Source organism: Astatotilapia calliptera, chromosome 7 (genome assembly GCF_964374335.1).
Source record: "Astatotilapia calliptera chromosome 7, fAstCal68.1, whole genome shotgun sequence".
NCBI lineage: Eukaryota > Metazoa > Chordata > Actinopteri > Cichliformes > Cichlidae > Astatotilapia > Astatotilapia calliptera.
In genome coordinates, this window is record NC_137428.1 from 51,066,103 (window position 1) to 51,086,576 (window position 20,474).

Here is a 20,474-nt window from a genome sequence, read left to right on the forward strand (position 1 = left end):
GAGGAAGTCAGGAGTGGCAGAGGAGTATGTGAGGGTGGTTTGGGAGATCTATCAGGACAACAAGACCGTGACGATGTGTGTGGTAGAAGTGGCAAAAGGGTTCAAGATGGGGTGTGATTACATCAAGGATTGACTCTGAGCCCACTCTTGATTGCATGGTGATGTACAAGCTGACAGATGAGGTCAGGAGTCTCTGTGGACTGCAACATTTGCAGGCAACATTGTGATGTGTAATGAGAGTAAGGAGCACATGGAAGAACGTTTGAAGAGGTGGAGGTGGAGAGAGGACAGGAGGAATGAAAGTCAGTAGGAGCAAGCCAGACTATGTGTGTGTGAGTAAGAGGGAGACAGGTGGAAAAGTAAAAATGCAAGGAGGTAGATGCGTTTAAACAGGGTGAAAACTGGGTGGAGTAGGTGGAGATGAGTGTCAGGGGCAATTGGTGATGGGGAGATGGCAGCAAGGCTTAAAGGGAAGTTTGGTAGTGAGGCCTGTTATAATGTATGGTTTGGAGACAGAGGCACTGACAAAAAGGAGGTGGCAGAGTTAAGATGCTCAGAATTTTATTGGGAGTGACCAGGATGGGCCTTAAGTCCTTAAGGCGGGCAACTCATCGGGAGTGGTTTGCAGAAGCTTGGAACTTGGAAGTTAGAGGCAAGGCTGAAATGGTTTGGACTTGCACAGAGGAAGGATGGTGGATATATAAATCAAAGATAACGATGGAGCTGCCAGGCAAGAGTACAAGAGAGAAGTTTCATGGATGTAATGAAAGAGAACTCGCAGAGGGTTGGTGTGACAGAAGAGGATGCTGGGCATAGAGTAAGATGCAGACAGATGATTCGCTGTAGCAACCCCTACCGGAAGCACCAGATAGAAGAAAAGAGCAAGATCATATGTATAACCAGTTTAGTTTTTTTATGTCTGCCTCACTGAAGACAAAACGGTATGCAAATGATCTCTGTAGTCAGTGTGGGTATGTAGCCCCTCTCTCTTCTCAATATAACCACCAGTACTTAACAAACTAAAGGACAAGTTCAAGTTAAACTCTAGGCAGTCAAGTGTTAAGGCGAGGATTGGCTGAGAACATCCAGCAGCTGCTGTCTTGTGGTCATATCCTCACCCTTATCTCACTGTCACCATCTTCTTCCCCTTGTTTCATGTCCTTAGCATGGCCTGATGGAATGAACTTACTAAAGATTGACCCACTTTACAAAGTTGAATTATGCGATTGGGGGTCCATTCCCAATACCATTCTTACGCTAAGCCTAAGAAGCAACTGTGTAGCTCCTCCCAGCATCCACTGTGCAATTCAGCAAAGTTTCATCCATCTATACGCCATAGAGGTGGGAATCACCATACATCCCACGATACGATATTATCACAATACTTAACGCACGATACGATATTATTGCAATTTTTAAAATATTTTGCGATATTCAGATTCTGTACATAAAGGTAAACTTTATCAATATTCATTTTATCTAATATCAAAGTCTCACACTCAGTCTTTCTCTCATTTCAGTCAGTTTTATTGTTGACAAACTGAACGGTTTATATTACAGTCTAGTCCAACTTAACTGAATGCAACCATCTGGTACAATTATAGCTATTCTGAACTATGCAATTTATGAAAACTATGCAGCCCATTCAGCAACTGAAGAACTTGAAAGTAAATTAAAATAAAATATAATTTTACATTAAATAAAAAAGTTTTAAACTTAATTAAAATAAAACATGTCTTAAATTAAAATAAGTAAACTGTCATGTTTATTGCTGCCAAAAAACAAGTTAAACACATTTGGACAGTGAAGGAATGTCAGGACTCTTGCTCAGAAAAAGGATCAACATGCTCTGAAGTCAGAGTTCCAGTCCACAAAAACTTTTTTTGTAACAAAATCGATTTCTGCTGTCCCTGTATCGATACATTATTAGCAAACAAAATATCACGATACTACACAGTATCGATTTTTTTCCCCCACCCCTAATACGCCATGCCAGTCTCTTATGTGTCTTCTAGCCAACCTCAGACTCAGCCTTCCTATTACAGCACAGCCTATAGCTGGAATAACTGTCCTACATTCGTGCCTCCACATGTCTTCAGTCTATATTTCTACCCTCAGTCTTTGTCTTATTTCAGCACTAAGGTTTTGTGTGGATATAGTTACTCTACGTGCGGTGAATAGCTAAGGGGAGTAGAGAGGCCCGTGTTGTGTCATAAGATACTCCGTGTGCTTCATTCCTTCATGGCCTGCTGACCCATGTGCAACAGCTGTTGCACATGGGTCAGCGTATTGATGGCCACATGTTGCGTCAGCCCTTCTCATGAGGCCTGAACGTGTTATTCAGAGCTGTTTTGAATCATTTGCACTGAAAGATAATGGAGTTTTACTCAGCTGTGTTGATGATGATAAAGGTACTGTTAGTGTTTGGTCTCTTAGTCTGTTGGCATACTGAGATATCTGAGCAACCTTTGGATAGAGTGCTATAAAGTTTTACATAGATGTCCACAGTGAAAGTTTAAATCCTTAGACCCCTCGCTCTCTGGCAGTCCCCGGACATTTCAGCGTCAACTCATTAACTGAGATATCTACTCAGAAGCCTTTACTTTTCTTTAGATTGCCATTTTACATTTTGTGCAGACCCTAAAAACCAAAATGACCAGAAAAAGTTGGTTAGTATTATCAAGTCAAAAAAATTCTGTTAACAATGTCTGCTAACTGCTATCCAAAAATGATAAACATAATAAGCATTATATGTCGTGATGTCGTGGCCATATTGGCAAGCTCATGTGAGCTTTATGTACAAATACAAATGTAAAAATCGGGGTGACTTTTTAATCTCTGTCGGCCAGCCCGTGTTTGTATTTGACCTCTTTGACCTCTGTTTGTTTCCCTTCCCTTGCACCCTTGTCCTTGGTCTCCAGTTTGATGAGTGAGAGTGCCGCCAGCCTCCTCCCATCACCACAATGGTCGACATGGAGACCCATTACCATCCCCCCTCTCCCCTGGAGGACTCGGTGCTGGGCAGTCCCCTGTGTGCTGATGACGATTTCATGGGTAGCATGGAGCAGCTCCAGGACATCTCCCAATCCATCAGCGACGACGCTCTTAGCTCATTTGGTGTCCCAAAATACCAATCCTCCAGCAACGGCTCTGATGGGTCCACCGTCCTCGGTAAAATTAAGTGTGATTTCTTTTTGTTTACAAAGTTACAGTCAGACCATGAATGGTTTGCTTTCTCGCTCTGGTTTCACAATGTCCCAGCACCTCAGTGTAATCTCCTTGCCATTCTTGTTGTTGTCAAACCAGGAGTCCTTCAGTTTAGCCCCGTAATCCCTATTTTGCTCCAAATTGAGGTTTAGATAAGAAACTCACTTTGGCCTTTTTAACTTTTTTCTCTTAAAAGGCTGTACTACATTATCTGTTATCTTAACAAACTTTTTCTCAGTCTCCTCTGTCCAGACTAAAACACTTCCTAATGATTTGAGAAATTGCCCTTTTAGCGATTGGTGTGATATCTGAGTCTCCTGAGAGATTTCCTTTCTTTCCTTCAGTATTTCCACCGTTTTTCCATTTTTCTCCTCTGGCCTTATTCACCTATCATCCTTGTGACTCTCTAGTTTTACCTCTTTTTTTCCTTCTCCTTCCAGCCTTTCTCTTTGCCCCATATCCAACAAGGAATTTACACATTCCTAAACCACCATGCAAAACCTATCAGGAAACATCCAATTTTCTTCTGTGTTTCCTCCTGAATAGACTGGGTCTGGTAAATTTACATGCTTAAAAAAAAAGAAGAAATGCAACAAGTGAAGGAGCTGTGAAGAGTACATGTAAGACAGGGAAGAAGGGGGGGGTGGAAGAGCACTGAGCATCGGAGAAACATTTGATGACATCACGGAAAAGGCAGTGTGAGGGTGCATGCGATTTATGGGTGTTTAGGAGCACAAACACGGTGAGAGACAGGAGCAGAAACTCATATGCTTTCACTCTCTGCTCTCAGTCAAAACATGTGCACTTGCCCCAAGCTGGAACACAGCTCACTGCCAAATGCTGCTTATCCCTGTGCTGGCATCTATCGCCAAAACTCATGTGGCTTGACTTAGTGCCACTGTTTTGTACCATTTCATCTGCGCTATTTGTGTACCAAGCAAGTTCTACCAACCACGTTCCCTTTGCAGTGTGGAAATGGAAAGCTGTTGGCAACACGCAGCAAACCCCATGACCTGTCATCCATGACGAGGATCTGTAATAGTACTACATAATGATCCTATGTTTGTGACAGGCAGTACATCACAGCGTGTTAATATCTGTAAGTAAATGCTGTGATGGAACGGGCTGTCCTAATTGGGTCATAGAGGTGCAACTGTGCTTCAGATTCACCGGCTCTTTGGCAAAGAGAGGTGAATGTGCAGATGTCAATGATCATATGTAGTTCAAATTTCTCAAGCTTTCAACTTTAGACATAGGATGAGGCGGCTCTGTGAAATGTACATTTTTTTGGGTCAAAATTTTGTGCAGTGCTTTTATCGAGAGATCGAGGGATTTTCAACATAGCATTTCTAAATATACTAGTTTTCTTTAGAAATAATTATTTCTATCTGCACACAATAAAAGAGCAGAAAAAGAATTGTCTCACAAAGCAGGAGATGGATATAGAAAGTTATCACAGCATTTCCAGGTGAACAAGAATTGGAGTGAGAAGTATCATCAAGAAATTCAAAGAGCCACAAAGTACAGGACAAGCCTGGCAGAGGTAGGAAGTGAAAGATTTCAAAGACTCTGAAAGAAAACTAGTGAGAAATGTGTTTGAAGACCCCAGAACAACTGCCAAGACACTAGCAAGAGACGTAGCTAAGTCAGGATCTGTAGTCTCAAAGAAGACAGTCACCAGAATCCTGCACAGGAATGGACTGAGAGCTTGCAGACCAAGAAGAAGAGACACCCTAAAGCCAGACTGAAGTATGCGGGCAAACTGGAAGCGCTACCTTTGGTCAGATGAGATGAAACTAGGGTTTTGTTTGTGTGTAAAATAATGCAAGGATCCAAAAACTAGGATTTTTGGAAAAGCATTTTCTTTTCATTTTGTGACCTTCAGACACTCGGCCACTTCTGTCTTTGGTTCTCAGTGATTCCGTCTTCTGTACAAGTTTGTGAATATTCATTTCCTTTTAGTTTTTTGTGCCATTCCTTACTTCAGTTAAAATTATAATAGCATTTGTCGACAAATAGTAAAAAACCCAGATCTTTTTAGTTACCATTAAATATTAGTGTCATTTAGAGCAATATATTATTATATATCAGGAGAAAATGTAATCATGTGCATGCTTGTTTTATTAGATGCGCTTACGCCAGCATCCAGCCCATCATCGGTTGTTTACGGCGTGGTGGCTGGCCAGGAGGAATTGTCATCTTCATCCACATCACTGAACCTGGAGTGCCGAGTGTGTTCTGACCGCGCCTCGGGCTACCACTACGGAGTCCATGCCTGCGAGGGCTGCAAGGTGAGATAAAGATTTTTGTAAAATAAAGAAGAAGTGCTCTGAGAGCGCACACGGCAAGGCAGCTCACTCTCTGGACAGTATTTACTTTTAAGAGAATTGTGTTGTATTTTTTTATACATTCATTTTGTTTTCTTCGGTCTTTTTTAAATGCACTTAAAGACGTTTATAGTGCTGTAAAAACAAATGTAAAGTGCAGGCTTTTGTTATTTTCCTTTTTGAATTTAATATGCTTGACATACTCAGATTTTGAGTGTACAGTATTCCCACGCCACACCGCGGTTCACGTTTTGCGGACTCTCTACAATCCCGGATTTATCTATAAATTTATATCACGGGAATTTTGTTAAATCGCGGGTTTCTGCAGCCTATAGGTATACTGTGCCGCTGCACATACAAATGTTTTTAAAATACGTATGGATGTATCTCAAAAGTGTTTAGGAGGGTAGAAAAGTTTTATAAGAGTGTGCGGAGGGTTTTTATGGTTTTGAATATATAAAAATAATAAAATAAACATGGTTTTTACATTCTAGAACGTAACCCCTCGGATAATTGCGGGAGTACTGTAATTAGTTTTTTCATATGTGCCTACACTACATGTGTAGCATTCATGCAATTGTTGTATAAAATTCCTTTAAATGTTTAATAAATAATGCAATGCTAACAAAGTCAAAACTCCCTTGGCGAATGTAGCTATTGTCGAAAAAGTGGTTCTGTCATTATGCTCGATAGACTTCATAGGTCCTTTTGCCAGATGAGCGCACTCATCTTTTCACCCTATGCCCTGCTTAATCTTTACCACCAATATCCATCCAATCTCCTTCCCCATACGGCACCCTCAGTGAGGCACAGAAAGCCAGCTTAACCCACTTTAACCAGTTTCAATAGAGTAAATTATTTCTTATTTTTAGGTATAACACTAAAAAAAGAAGGAAAAGCCAGACTGAATCCAGGTGCAGTGTGTGTCTTGTGACTAATGATGGCTTATAACAACATCGTAAATGTCACATTTGGCCTTTACACATGGTTGCTTATTAGTCATTCAGTTAATTGTTTACCAGTTGTTGAAGAGGAAACCAAGGCCGTCTTAAGATAAACTAAGGGTCAAAGACGGTGTGACTTGAGATGTTTTTCAGCTACTGCTGGCTGTCACTTACTTCAGGTAAACGATCTGGAAGACATGGCGATTAAATCGGGGGACGTCTGTACTTCTGCGCTCTGTAAATACACTTAACTTAGATGTGTCAGCCAGTGATAGAAGTGATAGAAAAACTCAGATAAAATGGAATAATCATGTTGCGTGACTGTAGATCAGTGCTTTGATACAGATGTATCTGTAGTAGATGCTACCTGAGGTCAGTCCACAGGTCAGCCAGAGTTGTTTTACAGCAAGTCTTAAGGCTGTAAAACAATAAATCAAAGGAATTTCTCCGAAGTCAAGGTAAATTTGTTCAGCCTATACCTTTAGGAAAAAGTCATGTCAGTGCATATCTATAAGAGGTGGCCTGAAAGTACTAAAGGTTAATGTTAAACCCCAAACTTTGAACATGAGTTGAATGGGAGAAGTCAACATTTCTTGATCATAACCAGAAAATCTGGAAATTGTGCCTTTAATTACAAATTTAAACAGCGTTATCCTCACGTTCTCTTAAAGCACTCAATAACTGAGAAATGATTATGTAGAGCAGGAGTTCTCACATTGCTGATGACAGCTGTGAGAAGAAAGTGAGTCCTTCTGTCACCTTGTATAATGAGCTGAGTGAGTGACTGATGACAGTGAAAGGGTTACTGGGATGTGGGAAGAAACTGTAGGAAGTATTCGAGAAATTTAATGAAATTCTGAAATATGGATGACTAAATATGCCACAATCAAAGTTACAGTTGAGGAAAAACAGCAGTAGTTTAGCCAAAATTAGAAAAAAATATGAATGAATGAAAATCAGATTTTTACTTTGTTTAACGTTGATAAAGGTTTTTCTGTTACAAGCTACTGATGATTGCACAGCCAAACCATGGAATTGAAGTCTTTATTTCAAAGATATAAGAAAGAAATGTTAATTTACAAAAGAAATAAATGAACATGAAATAAAAGAAAGCTATCATATTCACGTTTCACATCAAACTTTTAAATGTCTCTCTGCTGCAACACAGCTGAGTGAAAATGACTCATTAACAAGACTCTGTAGGACTTGACTGCATGCTAAATAAATTTAAGTGTTTGGAAAATTGTATTTCTAAAAATACTATTATTGTACCATGTTCATTCACTAATGAGCTGCTGTAACATGAATCAAATGACTGAATTGTCACTTCAGCATGTAGTCAAGTTTTTCTAATGACCTACTAATTTTATTAAGGTGTTCTGCAGCAGGGACACATAGAAAAGTTTCAGGACGCTGGCCCTCGAGGACTGGAGTCTGACACCCGTGCTTTAGGTCATTATATGCCAGGGGTGGGTAACTCCAGGCCTTGAAGGCCAGTGCCTTGCAGGTTTTAGATCTCACCCTGGGTCAGCACACCTGAATGAAGTGATTAGTTCATTACCAGGCTTCTGAAGAACTTCAAGACATGTTGAGGGGGTAATTCAGCCGTTTGAATCAGCTGTGTTGGATCAAGGACGCATCTAAAACCTGCAGGACACCAGCCCTTTAGGCCTGGAGTTCCCCCACCCCTGTTATATGTGTATAAGTTTTCATTATACAATCAAATCTATACATATATGTGCTAAATAAATATACTTATCGAATACACAGGCTTTTTTAGATTAATATATATATTAGTGCTGCCAGCGTTAATCTCATTAAAATGACGTTAAACGCCATAACCGCATTAACGTGGCAAATCTCTGTTAGCGAGTTACTGCGGATCGCCCCGTGCGTGGGGCTTCACGGCGTCAACGTGTTAAAATATCTTTATATATATATCTGTATACACTGATCAATAATTATTTAAATACACATAGTATTTAAAAGTATTGCTTTTTATATACACAAATATCCATATTTAATGTAAAGCATGACCATTAAGCACCCTGCCTCATCCATATACTGATTTAGAAGTGCTTTTTTTTTTTTAAATATAATTTTTTTTATTTGTGTAAAAATTAATTAATTAAAAAAATAAGGAGGAAACAACCATGGAAACCACCTGTTTTTGTTTAGTTCTTCTCTGATGTTTGGTCAGCGATCAGTAATAGAAACATGACCCTCACCAGTCAGGACATGGCCAAAGCCGGCATGCAGCCCACTTGAGCAAATCTGAATTTCTTTTCCATCACCGTGTTATTGTATACCTGTTTGTGTGCCAGTGTCAGGCTCAGGGTTAGTAGGTGAAAGTCAGCCGGTGTTGCGAGCTCACATGACTGTCACACGTCTGTGTATTCTTGCTCCGTACATACTCTAGCAAACTGATTGACTGAGTTTTGGATGAAATCTTTGAAGCTTGCTGTTAGCAAGTAAAGGATAAATATGTTATGAAGCACCTCCCCAGGACATTTTCCTACCCTTCGATGAACTATAAGTGCTGTTTGGTCCATCTGTTCCTTACCAAAGTTAAATATTGCTTTGTGTTAAGGTTGTGTAAACAGAAGGAAACTGGTGGTATTGCTTTGTGAACAAAGAGCTGCTTTTCCCATGATTATCGTCTTAATACAGTGGGGAGACGATAATTTTATTTCTGAAACTGGCTGCTGAACGGCTAACTTTATTAAAAGTAAAATGTAAACTTTACTCTGTTTTATTTAAATTTTTATGAACTTTCTCAAAGAATACTTCACTTTGTGTCTGAGCAGTCTGGTCAAATGAAAACACGTTTGCTTCATGTGAGCACTAATTACATTTCTTATTTTCTTTTTTTTAACCCCTCCCCTCAACCCCCCAGGGTTTTTTTCGCCGGACCATCCGTCTGAAGCTGGAGTATGACAAGTGTGAACGTCGCTGCAAAATCCAAAAAAAGAACCGCAACAAGTGCCAATACTGCCGCTTCCAGAAGTGCCTGTCAGTGGGAATGTCCCACAATGGTGAGTCCTGGGCAGTGCTTCGAGCTCAGAAGCACACATCCACACGTCCATCTTGCTTGTTACTTGTAAACACAGACTACTTAACAGAGTAGCACAGTTGTGCTGCTGCCAGGGAAGATTGAACAGGCACGTACCCACATAATTAGCACAAATAAGCCATCAGACAGTTGGGTGTTCAGATGCATGTTAAGGCAGGTCCCTAACTGACACCTAATTCAGGCGAATATAGATTTATATGTCGTCTTCATTTAACCTTTGGACAATTTCCACTCTTTTTATTCAGAAATAGACCAGAAACAAACCTGCAGATGGAAGGCACGCCCGTTCTGTCTTGGCAGTGCTAGTATCACATTGCATTATAATTACATTGGCTGAAACTGCTTGACCCATTTGGTGCAGATGTGCAAACAGGAAGGGAAAAATCACATGACCTTGTGCGTCCCTCCACCCGATTTTTTTTATTTTTTATTTCCAGCTTGCAAATACCTGGCGCTCACTAATAGTCCGATTTTGTGCAAATTTAGCACATGGAGAACATCAGGAGAGCAAATTATTAAGAGTTTAAGTGGTTCTCACTATTGCTAATTTATCACCGTTACTAGTTCGTTGAACTTCCGCATAGTTCTATTCACTTGGACACTGAAAATAAATCTTGTGTTTTGCAGCAATAACCTCTATTTCTGTCTGTGTGTGAGGGGAGATATGCATGTTGGAACACAAGGATTTCACAATTGGAAAAGCTTAAAAGATTCCCTCCTTGGTGTGGGCTGTCTTTCTTTTAAATACAAAAATATTGTGTGAAATGATATTTACACTCAAAATATAGCACGTCATGTTGACCCTGGGCTAAGGTCATTGTGCTGATCGAAAACATGAGTGTATGTGTTTGTATGAGTGGACTTCTGCTAAAGGTATCAATGCAGCCAGTCCGTGCACACAGTGTGTAACAGCTTTGATTTCTCTCTGGAGAGATTGACCGAATATAGCCTTCTCTGTTGAGATATAGTTTAGGTTACCCCTCCTCTTATGGTTTATGTTATTGACTTCATTGAGCAAAATGTAAGCGAGTACAGGAACTTGAGGGTATGTGAGACCGTCGCAACCTTACAACCTGATCTTTGGAGGTGTGGTGACACCAGAGGACCACAGCACGGCTATTTTTGTATGTCTCTTTGTATCGATTTAGAGTCATTTACAGTAGCCACAAGTATTGCATTTTATTTTATTTTTTTAAATTTCAAATGTAAACTGATCAGACATTCAAAGTTAAAGCGTCAACAGAAAGGTGAAGAAGTTTAGAATAAAAATGGTTACATTTACATTTCAGTCTCAGCATGTAGTTTATGTAAAAGTCTTTATTTCCAAAACGTACCGTATTTCCCGGACTACAAAGCGCACCTGAATATTAGCTGCAAAAGCTAAAATCAGGGGAAAATCCTGTTTTGTACATACATTAGCCGCACCTGACTAAAAGCCGCAGGTGTTTCAATGTTGACTTATCATATGTAAGAGAATATGCACAAAGGGAATTGTCAGGAAAGAGATGGCTGTTTGGAGACACAGCCCTTTTATTAATATTTTTGAAAAACAAGTTATGGGTACATATTTGCACATGTAGTACATAACAGTAACCTACAGCACAACAGAAAAATAGATTCGGACTACCTTTTAGGCTCAGGTGCAGTGACACGGCTTTAACAAGAAGAAAAGTCAGTCATTCACCATCTTTCTCTTCTTCCTGCGCTCTAAAACCACCAAAGTCCTCTTCTCCAGTGTCGGATACGAACAGGCTCAGGATGGCTTCGTCATCCACTCTCCGCTTCTCTCCTTCGTTGTCACTTTCAAAACCAAAGAAATCCTCGTTGTCAGTGTCAGAGTCGAACACCCTCAGAAGGGCCGTGGCGGTGTCCTCTCCATCATGCAGCAGTCCAGCCCTTCAAAATCCGTTGGTGATCGTGGATGTTTTCACACTTTTCCACGCTGTCAGAATCCACCGGTGGAGTTGGGCATAACTTGCTTTTTGGGCATAACTTGCTTTTTGCAAGTTTATCGCCGCTCATCATCCACGACTCCCGCTGAATGCGTAGCGCTACTTTGAAGTTTGTTTTTCGCGCTACTTCGTACGGCACTACGTTGCCTGGCGGACGGACATGTGACTAACATACCACTCTTGAACCCCGATCCTTCCGCCAGGCAACGTAGTGCCGTACAACAGCGGAACAAACAAAACAAATCGTCTTACGATATGACAAAAATCATGGAAAATCCATAGAAAAGCCGCACCTGACTAAAAGCCGCAGGGTTCAAAGCTTGTGCAAAAAGTAGCGGCTTATAGCCCGACAATTACGGTAATCGAAAAAAGGACTGGTACACCGATCAGGCAGTGATCAGACTCATCTGTTAGTGGGTGGGATATATCAGGGAGCAAATGAACATTTTGACCTTGTAGTTGACATGTTAAAATCAGGAAAAATGGGCAAGTGTGAGAATTTGAGCAAGTTTGACAAGAGCCGAATTGTGATGGCTAGACGGCTGGGTCAGAGCATCTCCAAAACTGCACCTCTTTTAGGGTGTTTCCAGTCTGCAGCGGTCAGTATCTGTCAAAGTTGATCCATGGAAAGAACAGTGGTGAACCAGTGACAGGATGATTGACGCACATGAGGAGTGAAGGATCGCCAGTGTGGTCCGGTCTAACAGACAAGCTATTGTAGCTCAAATTGGTGAAAAATATTTAATGCTGATTCTGATAGAAAGGTGTCAGAATACACAAATGAGTCAGGGATGGGCAGTCAGATTTTTTTTGTCTTTTGGGTCCTGCCATCCATGTGGATGTTACTTCACGCATACCGCCTACTTAAGCAATACTGCAGACCACGTGACCCTTTCATGGAGGCGGAATTCCCTGATGGCCTCTTTCAGCAGGATAATGCACCCTGCCACAAAGCAAAAATGGTTCAGGAATGGTTTGAGCACAAGTTTGAGGTGTTTGATCCATGGAGGCCTCACCTCTCAGCTTTGAGGACTTAAAGGATATGGTGCAAACATCTTGGTGCCAGATATCACACCACACCTTCAGGAGTCTTTCCCTGAGGAGCCGGGCTGTTTTTAGCAGCCAAAGAGGACCAAGACAATATCTAGGCAGGTGGTCATAATGTTATCCTTCATCATGGTATATAGTGCTTTTCTACTCTAAATGAACACTCAAAGTACTTTTTTAATACAAGCTTCATTCACCCAAAAATACACACATCGCACTTTTCTTTACCCAAACACTTTGTTTCTAAGCATTGCAACAGCACAAAAACTCTTTATTAGCAAAAGGGACTGAAAGTTTTCTCAAATCCAGCAACTTATTTCCTCACGCATTTCATTTGCTGACAAGACGCAGACGGCTCAGCAGACTGACGGACTGACCCCTGCCCACCTTCAGCTCCCTTCCACGCTTATCCCCTCATACTGTTGCTTAGGAATTAGACTTACACGAAGCTTAGCATCAATCACTTCCTCACATCTTAATTGGACTTGGCTCCTGGCCAGGCGCCCACCGTGGAGCTTTACTAGCTTCAGATGATCCATCCACATTCTGAGCAGTAATCTAACGGGCCCTCGTGCTGCCTGCCAGCTCAAGGTCTCATCCTTTCGCAGTCCTCTTCAGTATGCTCGGATTCATTTTGTAAGCAACCATCAATAAATGTCTGATGTTTTTTTTTAATGCTTTTACGGGCTCATAAAAAACAGGCAGTTAGTACAGCTGGTCTCCTCACACAGACGTGCAGATTTGTGTGTGAGTAAAACAGCTTGTGCACATTTAAACTAGTGAAGAGGGGTTGGAAATAGTTCACCTCTAATCTCATTAGTCAAATGGGATCAGACAGTCTGAGCGATGCCAGCATCCTCTCATAGAGAAATAGCGCTTATTAACACATGTTGTTGAAGAACGTTTCAAGCAAATGTTGCCCACTTTGTAATTTGTGCTAACTTATGTCATTACTGTAATGCATAAAAAGTCCATTTGCCTTTCAATGGGCGACCGTGGCTCAGGGGGTTGGGAATCGCATCTGTAACCGGAAGGTCGCCGGTTCGATCCCTGGGCTCTCTGTCCTGGTCGTTGTGTCCTTGGGCAAGACACTTTACCCTACTTGCCTACTGGTGTTGGCCAGAGGGGCCGATGGCGCGATATGGCAGCCTCGCTTCTGTCAGTCTGCCCCAGGGCAGCTGTGGCTACAACTGTAGCTGCCTCCACCAGTGTGTGAATGTGAGAGTGAATGAATAGTGGCATTGTAAAGCGCTTTGGGTGCCTTGAAAAGCGCTATATAAATCCAATCCATTATTATTATTATTATAATGGCAAGCAGACATGTTTACTGTCTCTTTTTTTTTCTTCTTATCCTTGCACAATGTTTCATATAGCACAGGATATTTCTGATGCACTGAAAATTGTTACATATTTGACTGAACCTTCTATGGTAAAGTGTTTTTCCTGACCTTTTAAACTGTTTTTGTTGCTGTAGATTTATTGTACGTGTTCAGGCATAGCGAGATGTTTTGGCAAAAGCCAGGGGAACTAAATTGACTTCATGAAACAAGTCTCTTGTTTCTTCGATGTTTGTACTTTCATCCGGCTATAAGCCACTGAATTTAAGCTGGCACTGAGACGGGCAGATACAAGTTAAATTACATCTTTGATTGAGCTCAGCATTGGACGTTTATGGTGTTATCGTGGAATGTGTTCTGTTGTGTTCAGCTATAAATGCCGTTTTAACTTGTCCATTCCATCTGTGTATTCTCTTCCACTAAATTCATCCTGTGCTTGTATGTTATTCAAGAGTTCCTTCTTTAGAATACAATATAAGGCTGTCTGCACATCCTCTGTGGTGTTTGGCAACAGATATGCTTTCTGCAGTACTACCATATTAAAGTATTAGCTTTTTGAATTTGCAGAAATTGTTTATATTTTCTGGATACATTTAATATTTTGCCTTCATTTTTAAGTTTGCTTGAAACAGTTGTATTTAGCAAGGTGCTTTTACTGGAACTGCACTTGGTGTAACTGAAATAAATCTATGACTCGACACTTTTATGTCACCACAAAGTCATCTCCATCTCTCTGTGTGCCGTCCGCAGCCATCCGGTTTGGTCGGATGCCCCAGTCAGAGAAGCTCAAACTAAAGGCGGAGATGGTGACGGTGGACAAAGAGGTGGAAAACCCCCAGCTAGCTGACCAGAAGACCCTGGCCAAGCACATTTATGAGGCTTACCTGAAGAACTTCAACATGAACAAGGCCAAGGCTCGATCCATTCTCATGGGCAAGACCAACACTGCTGTACGTTGATTAGTGAGTAAAGTAATGGGTTGGTGAGTGAAAAGTGTTGCACATGTGGACCTCATATTCGCACGTTCTTCCATTTCCAGCTTTTCCTCATAGTGCGAGGTCATGTGGTTTTGTAACTTTTAATTTATTTTTTCATGTCTCAATATGACCTGGCAATCGCTCCCTTAGAGATTAGACACAGCCAGCCAATGACAAAAATAAGTTGCTCAACCAGCGGAGCAATTCAGCACACAGGATGGGCAAGGACTTACTTAAGCCTGTTACTTAGCCTTTCACTGTGCATTTCCCTTAATGTGTATGTTCTTTTTATCACCCATTCCCATTCACCCTAAAAGCATTCCCCCCTCCAATGTGCTTCTTTCCTACCGAGGGGGATAAAAAGCGGGGGGCTAGAAAAGGAGAGGTTCATGGACTGCAGCCCAGAGAGTCTGAATTCCATGGATGGATGTGTAGGTGTAAAATAGGTCAAGAGGGACAGATCGGTCCAAGTGCTCATCCAAGTTCAGGCACAGATCTTATCCACTGCTTCAAAGCTCCTGATGAACAAGCAGAGTGGGTAGAAAGTACTCAGTGACTGATTATTGTTTAACCTACCTTTGCTATCGCAGCGCTTTTACACAACTCGTAACTGCCCATAAAAGTCTTGTTGTAATTTCAATAATGTACATCTCAATAAGTCTCGTCAAATTTAACTTTACTCATACAGAGACTATTAAATATACATGTATATATATATGTCTTGATCTGGATACAAATGCTTGTCACTTCAACCCAGGCCTAAAGGTCTCACCAATGAGTAAATAGCAAGTTTCTGCATTCTGAAAACTTTATAAGTGTAGATTAGTATCCCCCCCCTGCTTTGACGTGTTACTCCACTGCAGCGTCTTCTGTTTAGAAAACAATTCAAATGATTGCAATGCCAGTACACATTTGTGTAGTTCATGTGGCAAGCAGTGATATAATATAAGGACAGTTCCTGAAAAGTGTATCGTGTGACAAATTGGAATCAGCAACAAGTTGTGGAAAACACTAGTTTTGCTATTTCACTTAAGAGAAATAGAAAGACGCTTTTCAAAAGAATTCCACCTATTTAGTCTTTCTTTTAATGCATCACAATAATAATTCTAGCGAGTTTTACTCAAAAATATGTTGTGCTCAAAAAGCAGAGTATACACGCTTTGACTTCTGGAGCTGTGAACCTTTTTTGATCTTCTCCTCATCTGAACCTCCGTTATCAAATCAAGGAATGTTAGCATGACGTAAAAGTACAAAATTAACCACCTCAGCGTTGTGTTGCGCATACCTTCCCTTGTTACTCTAGCCCACAGTTAGAGCAGCATTCATGAGTCAGAGCTCCGATGTGCAGCAGCAGGTGTAAATCTGTTCATCGAAATGCTGTAACTTGTCCTCTGTGGGAACAGTGACATAACCGAAACACCCGTTAACTGCCCACAATGCTTTTGTATGGTTTCTGTACAGGTACACTCACTGTAAACAGACCTCTTGACAGGGCACTGGGCACAGTGTCAACATTTAAAATTTTAGACATTTTGAATTAAACTCTGTGTTCACGCTGCATTTCTTTGAGCTCTAACTGTGCCTTCAGTTGTGGATATTGTGAGTAACATCTAAATTTTTTTTTTAATTGTCTTGGTCGATGATTTCGTTGTTGTGACAATGCTTCTTGGAAATAAATTTTATACTGTTGGAAAGCCTGTTTGTTTGCCCAACAATGGCGCCAGAAAATGACAGAAAATGCATTTGTGGGTTGCGCATATGAAAAACAAAAAAAACCCTAAAAGCCAAATCTTTACGTTCCAGATTTACTGCCAAGAACAGTTGTTACAACAAAGAAATAATTGATCAAACACAAATTTCCTTACTTTTTGTGCGAGGTTTATAATTATAGTTACCTACAATCATATATTTCTTATTTTTCTATATAAATATAATTGAATTCAGCAGAACTTCAAGCACGTAATAGTGAGCTGGTTTTTCTCAAGCACCGAAACAGCTCTGACTCAGGGCATGGATATGGGACCTTTGTGGGTGTCCAGCGGTTTTTGGCACTAGAACATTGGCGACGGATCCTCTGGGCCACATGTCCCCGCTTGGTTCACTCGGATTTGGAATTAGTGGAATGTGTGCATCAGCATCTAAGTTTAAGTAAGTTTTAGCTGTTCAAGTAACTTTCACATGAATTCAAGCATTGCGTTGTGATGAGATGATCACTGTTGCACTTTGTGCCTGTTTGTGGGTTTAATGATGTGGCTGGTGTGTGTGTGTAGCAGTAAAATGAAGGACAGTACGCGTGTCATCGCGGAAACAAAACATTCAGATGTCAATAAGGGCTCTAGGCTTAGCCTTTCCTCTCAGTGAAGATTATTATCTGTAAACACTCCAGTCAGTCAGTTATTCACGTTGACAAGTTTGCTGAGTCGGCATGTTCCATGTCAGGTCTCGTCTGTCACGAATCGTCTTTTGTTAACAGGCCAAAATCCCAGTTCTCGCTTCTATAACCTGTGTTGCATTTCAGCTGAGACACATTTTTAACAAAGCATTATATTTTTAGTTTTATAGTGACGTTTATTTCCCTACCATCCACAGCCTTTTGTCATTCACGACATGGAGACCCTCCAGCTGGCAGAGCAGACACTGGCGGCCAAGATGGTCGGCTCCGTGGGAGCGATGAAGGACAAGGAGGTGGAGGTTCGGATTTTCCACTGCTGCCAGTGCACGTCGGTGGAAACCGTCACGGAGCTCACAGAGTTTGCAAAGTCCGTCCCCGGGTTCTCGAGCTTGGACCTCAACGATCAGGTGACTCTTTTGAAATACGGAGTGTACGAAGCCATTTTCGCCATGCTCGCCTCCAGTATGAACAAGGACGGGCTTCTTGTAGCGTACGGCTCAGGCTTCATCACCCGGGAATTCCTCAAGAGCCTGCGTCGACCGTTCAGCGACATGATGGAGCCAAAGTTCCAGTTTGCCATGAAGTTTAATGCGCTGGAGTTGGACGACAGTGATCTGGCTCTCTTTGTGGCTGCCATCATCTGCTGTGGCGGTGAGGAAATTTGTTGCATGCATTCTTCAGTATCCTATAAAATCCTTTTTACATTACAAAAGATGATGATGTTTCTCTCATTTTCATTTTGGCTAGACCGGCCAGGCCTGGTGAATGTGGCACACATCGACGTGATGCAGGAGAGCATCGTCCAGGTCCTGCAGCTCCATCTGCTGGCCAATCACCCCGATGACACTTTCCTCTTCCCCAAGCTGCTGCAGAAACTAGCTGACCTGAGGCAGTTAGTCACTGAGCACGCACAGCTTGTGCAGGAGATCAAAAAGACAGAGGACACCTCACTGCATCCGCTCCTGCAGGAGATCTACAGAGACATGTACTGAAGACTTTGGAGGTATAACCACAGTAGGAAAACAAGAAACCATCTCCTTCTGAGCGGGGACTTGAAAAGAAGAGGAGACGTCCACATACTGGGTTTGAACCACTTAACCTCTGACCCTAAAGGGTTAGCTTTGGTGTCTGTCCAGTGTAAGGGAACCTAAAGGTGAAGAAAAAGGAGGCTGATGATTCATTTGATTTGACAAAGTGCTTTCCACTTCATTGTGTGTGAACCTTATCAGGCAGAAGAATCATGTATGCTAAGATACTTTGTACAGCTGATTGAGCCCCTGTCCAGACACCACTGAATGCAATCTCTGACCAAACTCTAAATGTTCTTTTTTCCATATTTTTTTTAAAACGTCTGTAAGGTCGCCTCCTTGGTGAAACCCTGAGGTAACCCTAATTTGAAGAACAAAAGTGAACTTTATAATTGCCACTCCAGCCGGATGTTTTACAGCAACGAGCCATATGCCCGAATAACTTAATAACAGCAGCAATTATGCAGTTTAAATCAAGGCAGCTTCTCCTCAATTGGCTACCAAAATGTGGCCGGTTGAGGAGCCAGTGGTTATGAGCACACCAGCCCGCCACCGTGATTCTCAAGCTTTTCTGTGGAGTCACGTCCTGAACATAACCATTTTATCTGTACGTCATGTCCCCGAAGTCATACTTCTTAATGACACAGTAGAAATTGCCATCATCATTATTATTATTTTCTTTTATTTTAATATTCTTAACAAGAAATACGACTTAGTGCTTAAGTTGTCCACAAACTGTACTGGGAATGCTTTTTTTTTTTTTTTTAAATTAGGTAGCAGTGCCCAAAGTTCAGACTCACTGTGTACATGCACCACAATGCACTGAAGCACAAGCATGCCTGTGATATGTTAATGTGACACTTTTCTAATGGAGGTTTCAAAGGACAAAAAAGACATACACAGGTGTTTAGCACTCCCTCCTGATGTGTGTTCTGGTATTAAAGGGCTAACACTGTTATTAACCACAATACAACTCTGACACGGGCGACACATGAATTCACTCAGCGAATCTCTCTCTCTGTTATTGTGTTTAACTGTCTGTTTGGTCCTCATAACACACGTGTTAGTTAAGATTTAACAATCTTATGTGCACATTTTTCCCTGATGAAAATGTAATTGTTTTTATTTTTCCCAGCTAAGAGAAAACCACAGTGATGAGGCCTCATTGGTGAAACATCTAGTTTGTTAGTTGAAAGGTTGTCACACTTTCATTTGTTTAGTTTTCTCTGTGAAATCACTTGGCCAGTTATAGAAGACAGTCAATCTGGACGTATGCAGGTAAAAGAAAAATGAGTCTGTAGCCCTTTTCCTACTCAGTTATTCTCTGGCTTTGGTGTTTTTTGCTATCTAACAAAATAGGCACATTTCCATGTGAAAGTGCCGCTCCTGCATTTTGTTGTCACACTGCCTTTAATATAAAATACATACGGTGGACATCAGAGGACCTATGTTAAGGGAATGCTGAAAACATGCATAGTTTTCTGATAGTTCAGATCATACACATCTGACTCTCTGTGAGAGGGCGCTACTCCTTTTCTGCCTCATCACTCACACTGTCCTGAAATGATCATTGAATTCAGAGAAATGTTCCTTATGTTTGTAACACATCGCAACATCAGAGCAGGCTTTACATAACTGAAGCTTTCACACTGACTGCTCACCCCAGCTTTTAACTCTCGTGGTAAACAAGGTACTAATGATGATTGACTTTTGTATTCGTAAGTTGGGTGAATACTTTCAGATGTTTGAACATTTACAGTAAATGTAGTTATGTACTGTTTTTTTTGTTTTTTTGTTTTTTTTTTGGTCTAAATGCGTCATGCTTGTCTTTGAATCGAATCGTATTTTTATACTGAAGTATGACTATATATATATATATATATATATATATATATATATATATATATATATATATATATATATATATATATATATATATATATATATATATATATATATATATATATATATATATATATAAAATAACAAAATCTCACATGTGTTTAGTTGAAATGGCACAGCTGAAGAGTACATTGTAAATAGACTTAAGGTGTAACAGGGCAACTGGTAATCTGCATATCCATAGATCTGAATTTTTGAAATGGAGAGTCATCTAGACCATAATGTGCATTCAGTTCCTTCAAGTTGCACTTCGTTTATCTGTCGAATTAAGCACTAGAATTTTAAACT

The 20,474-nt window shown here is 40.9% G+C and overlaps 1 protein-coding gene across 9 annotated transcripts in view; it reads left to right on the forward strand.

The window, feature by feature from the left end:
• pparab (peroxisome proliferator-activated receptor alpha b) overlaps positions 1–20,064 on the forward strand; it is an 85,777-nt gene extending 65,713 nt beyond the window's left edge. For all 9 annotated transcript variants that reach the window (XM_080303798.1, XM_080303799.1, XM_080303801.1 and 6 more), the window contains 6 exons: positions 2,922–3,171; positions 5,335–5,498; positions 9,375–9,513; positions 14,638–14,837; positions 17,454–17,907; positions 18,004–20,064. In XM_080303798.1, the coding sequence (XP_080159924.1) occupies positions 2,964–3,171; positions 5,335–5,498; positions 9,375–9,513; positions 14,638–14,837; positions 17,454–17,907; positions 18,004–18,248 (1,410 nt within the window). In that variant the 5' untranslated portion in view covers positions 2,922–2,963 and the 3' untranslated portion in view covers positions 18,249–20,064. The remainder of the gene's footprint in view (positions 1–2,921; positions 3,172–5,334; positions 5,499–9,374; positions 9,514–14,637; positions 14,838–17,453; positions 17,908–18,003) is intronic.
• Positions 20,065–20,474: the final 410 nt, after the last annotated feature.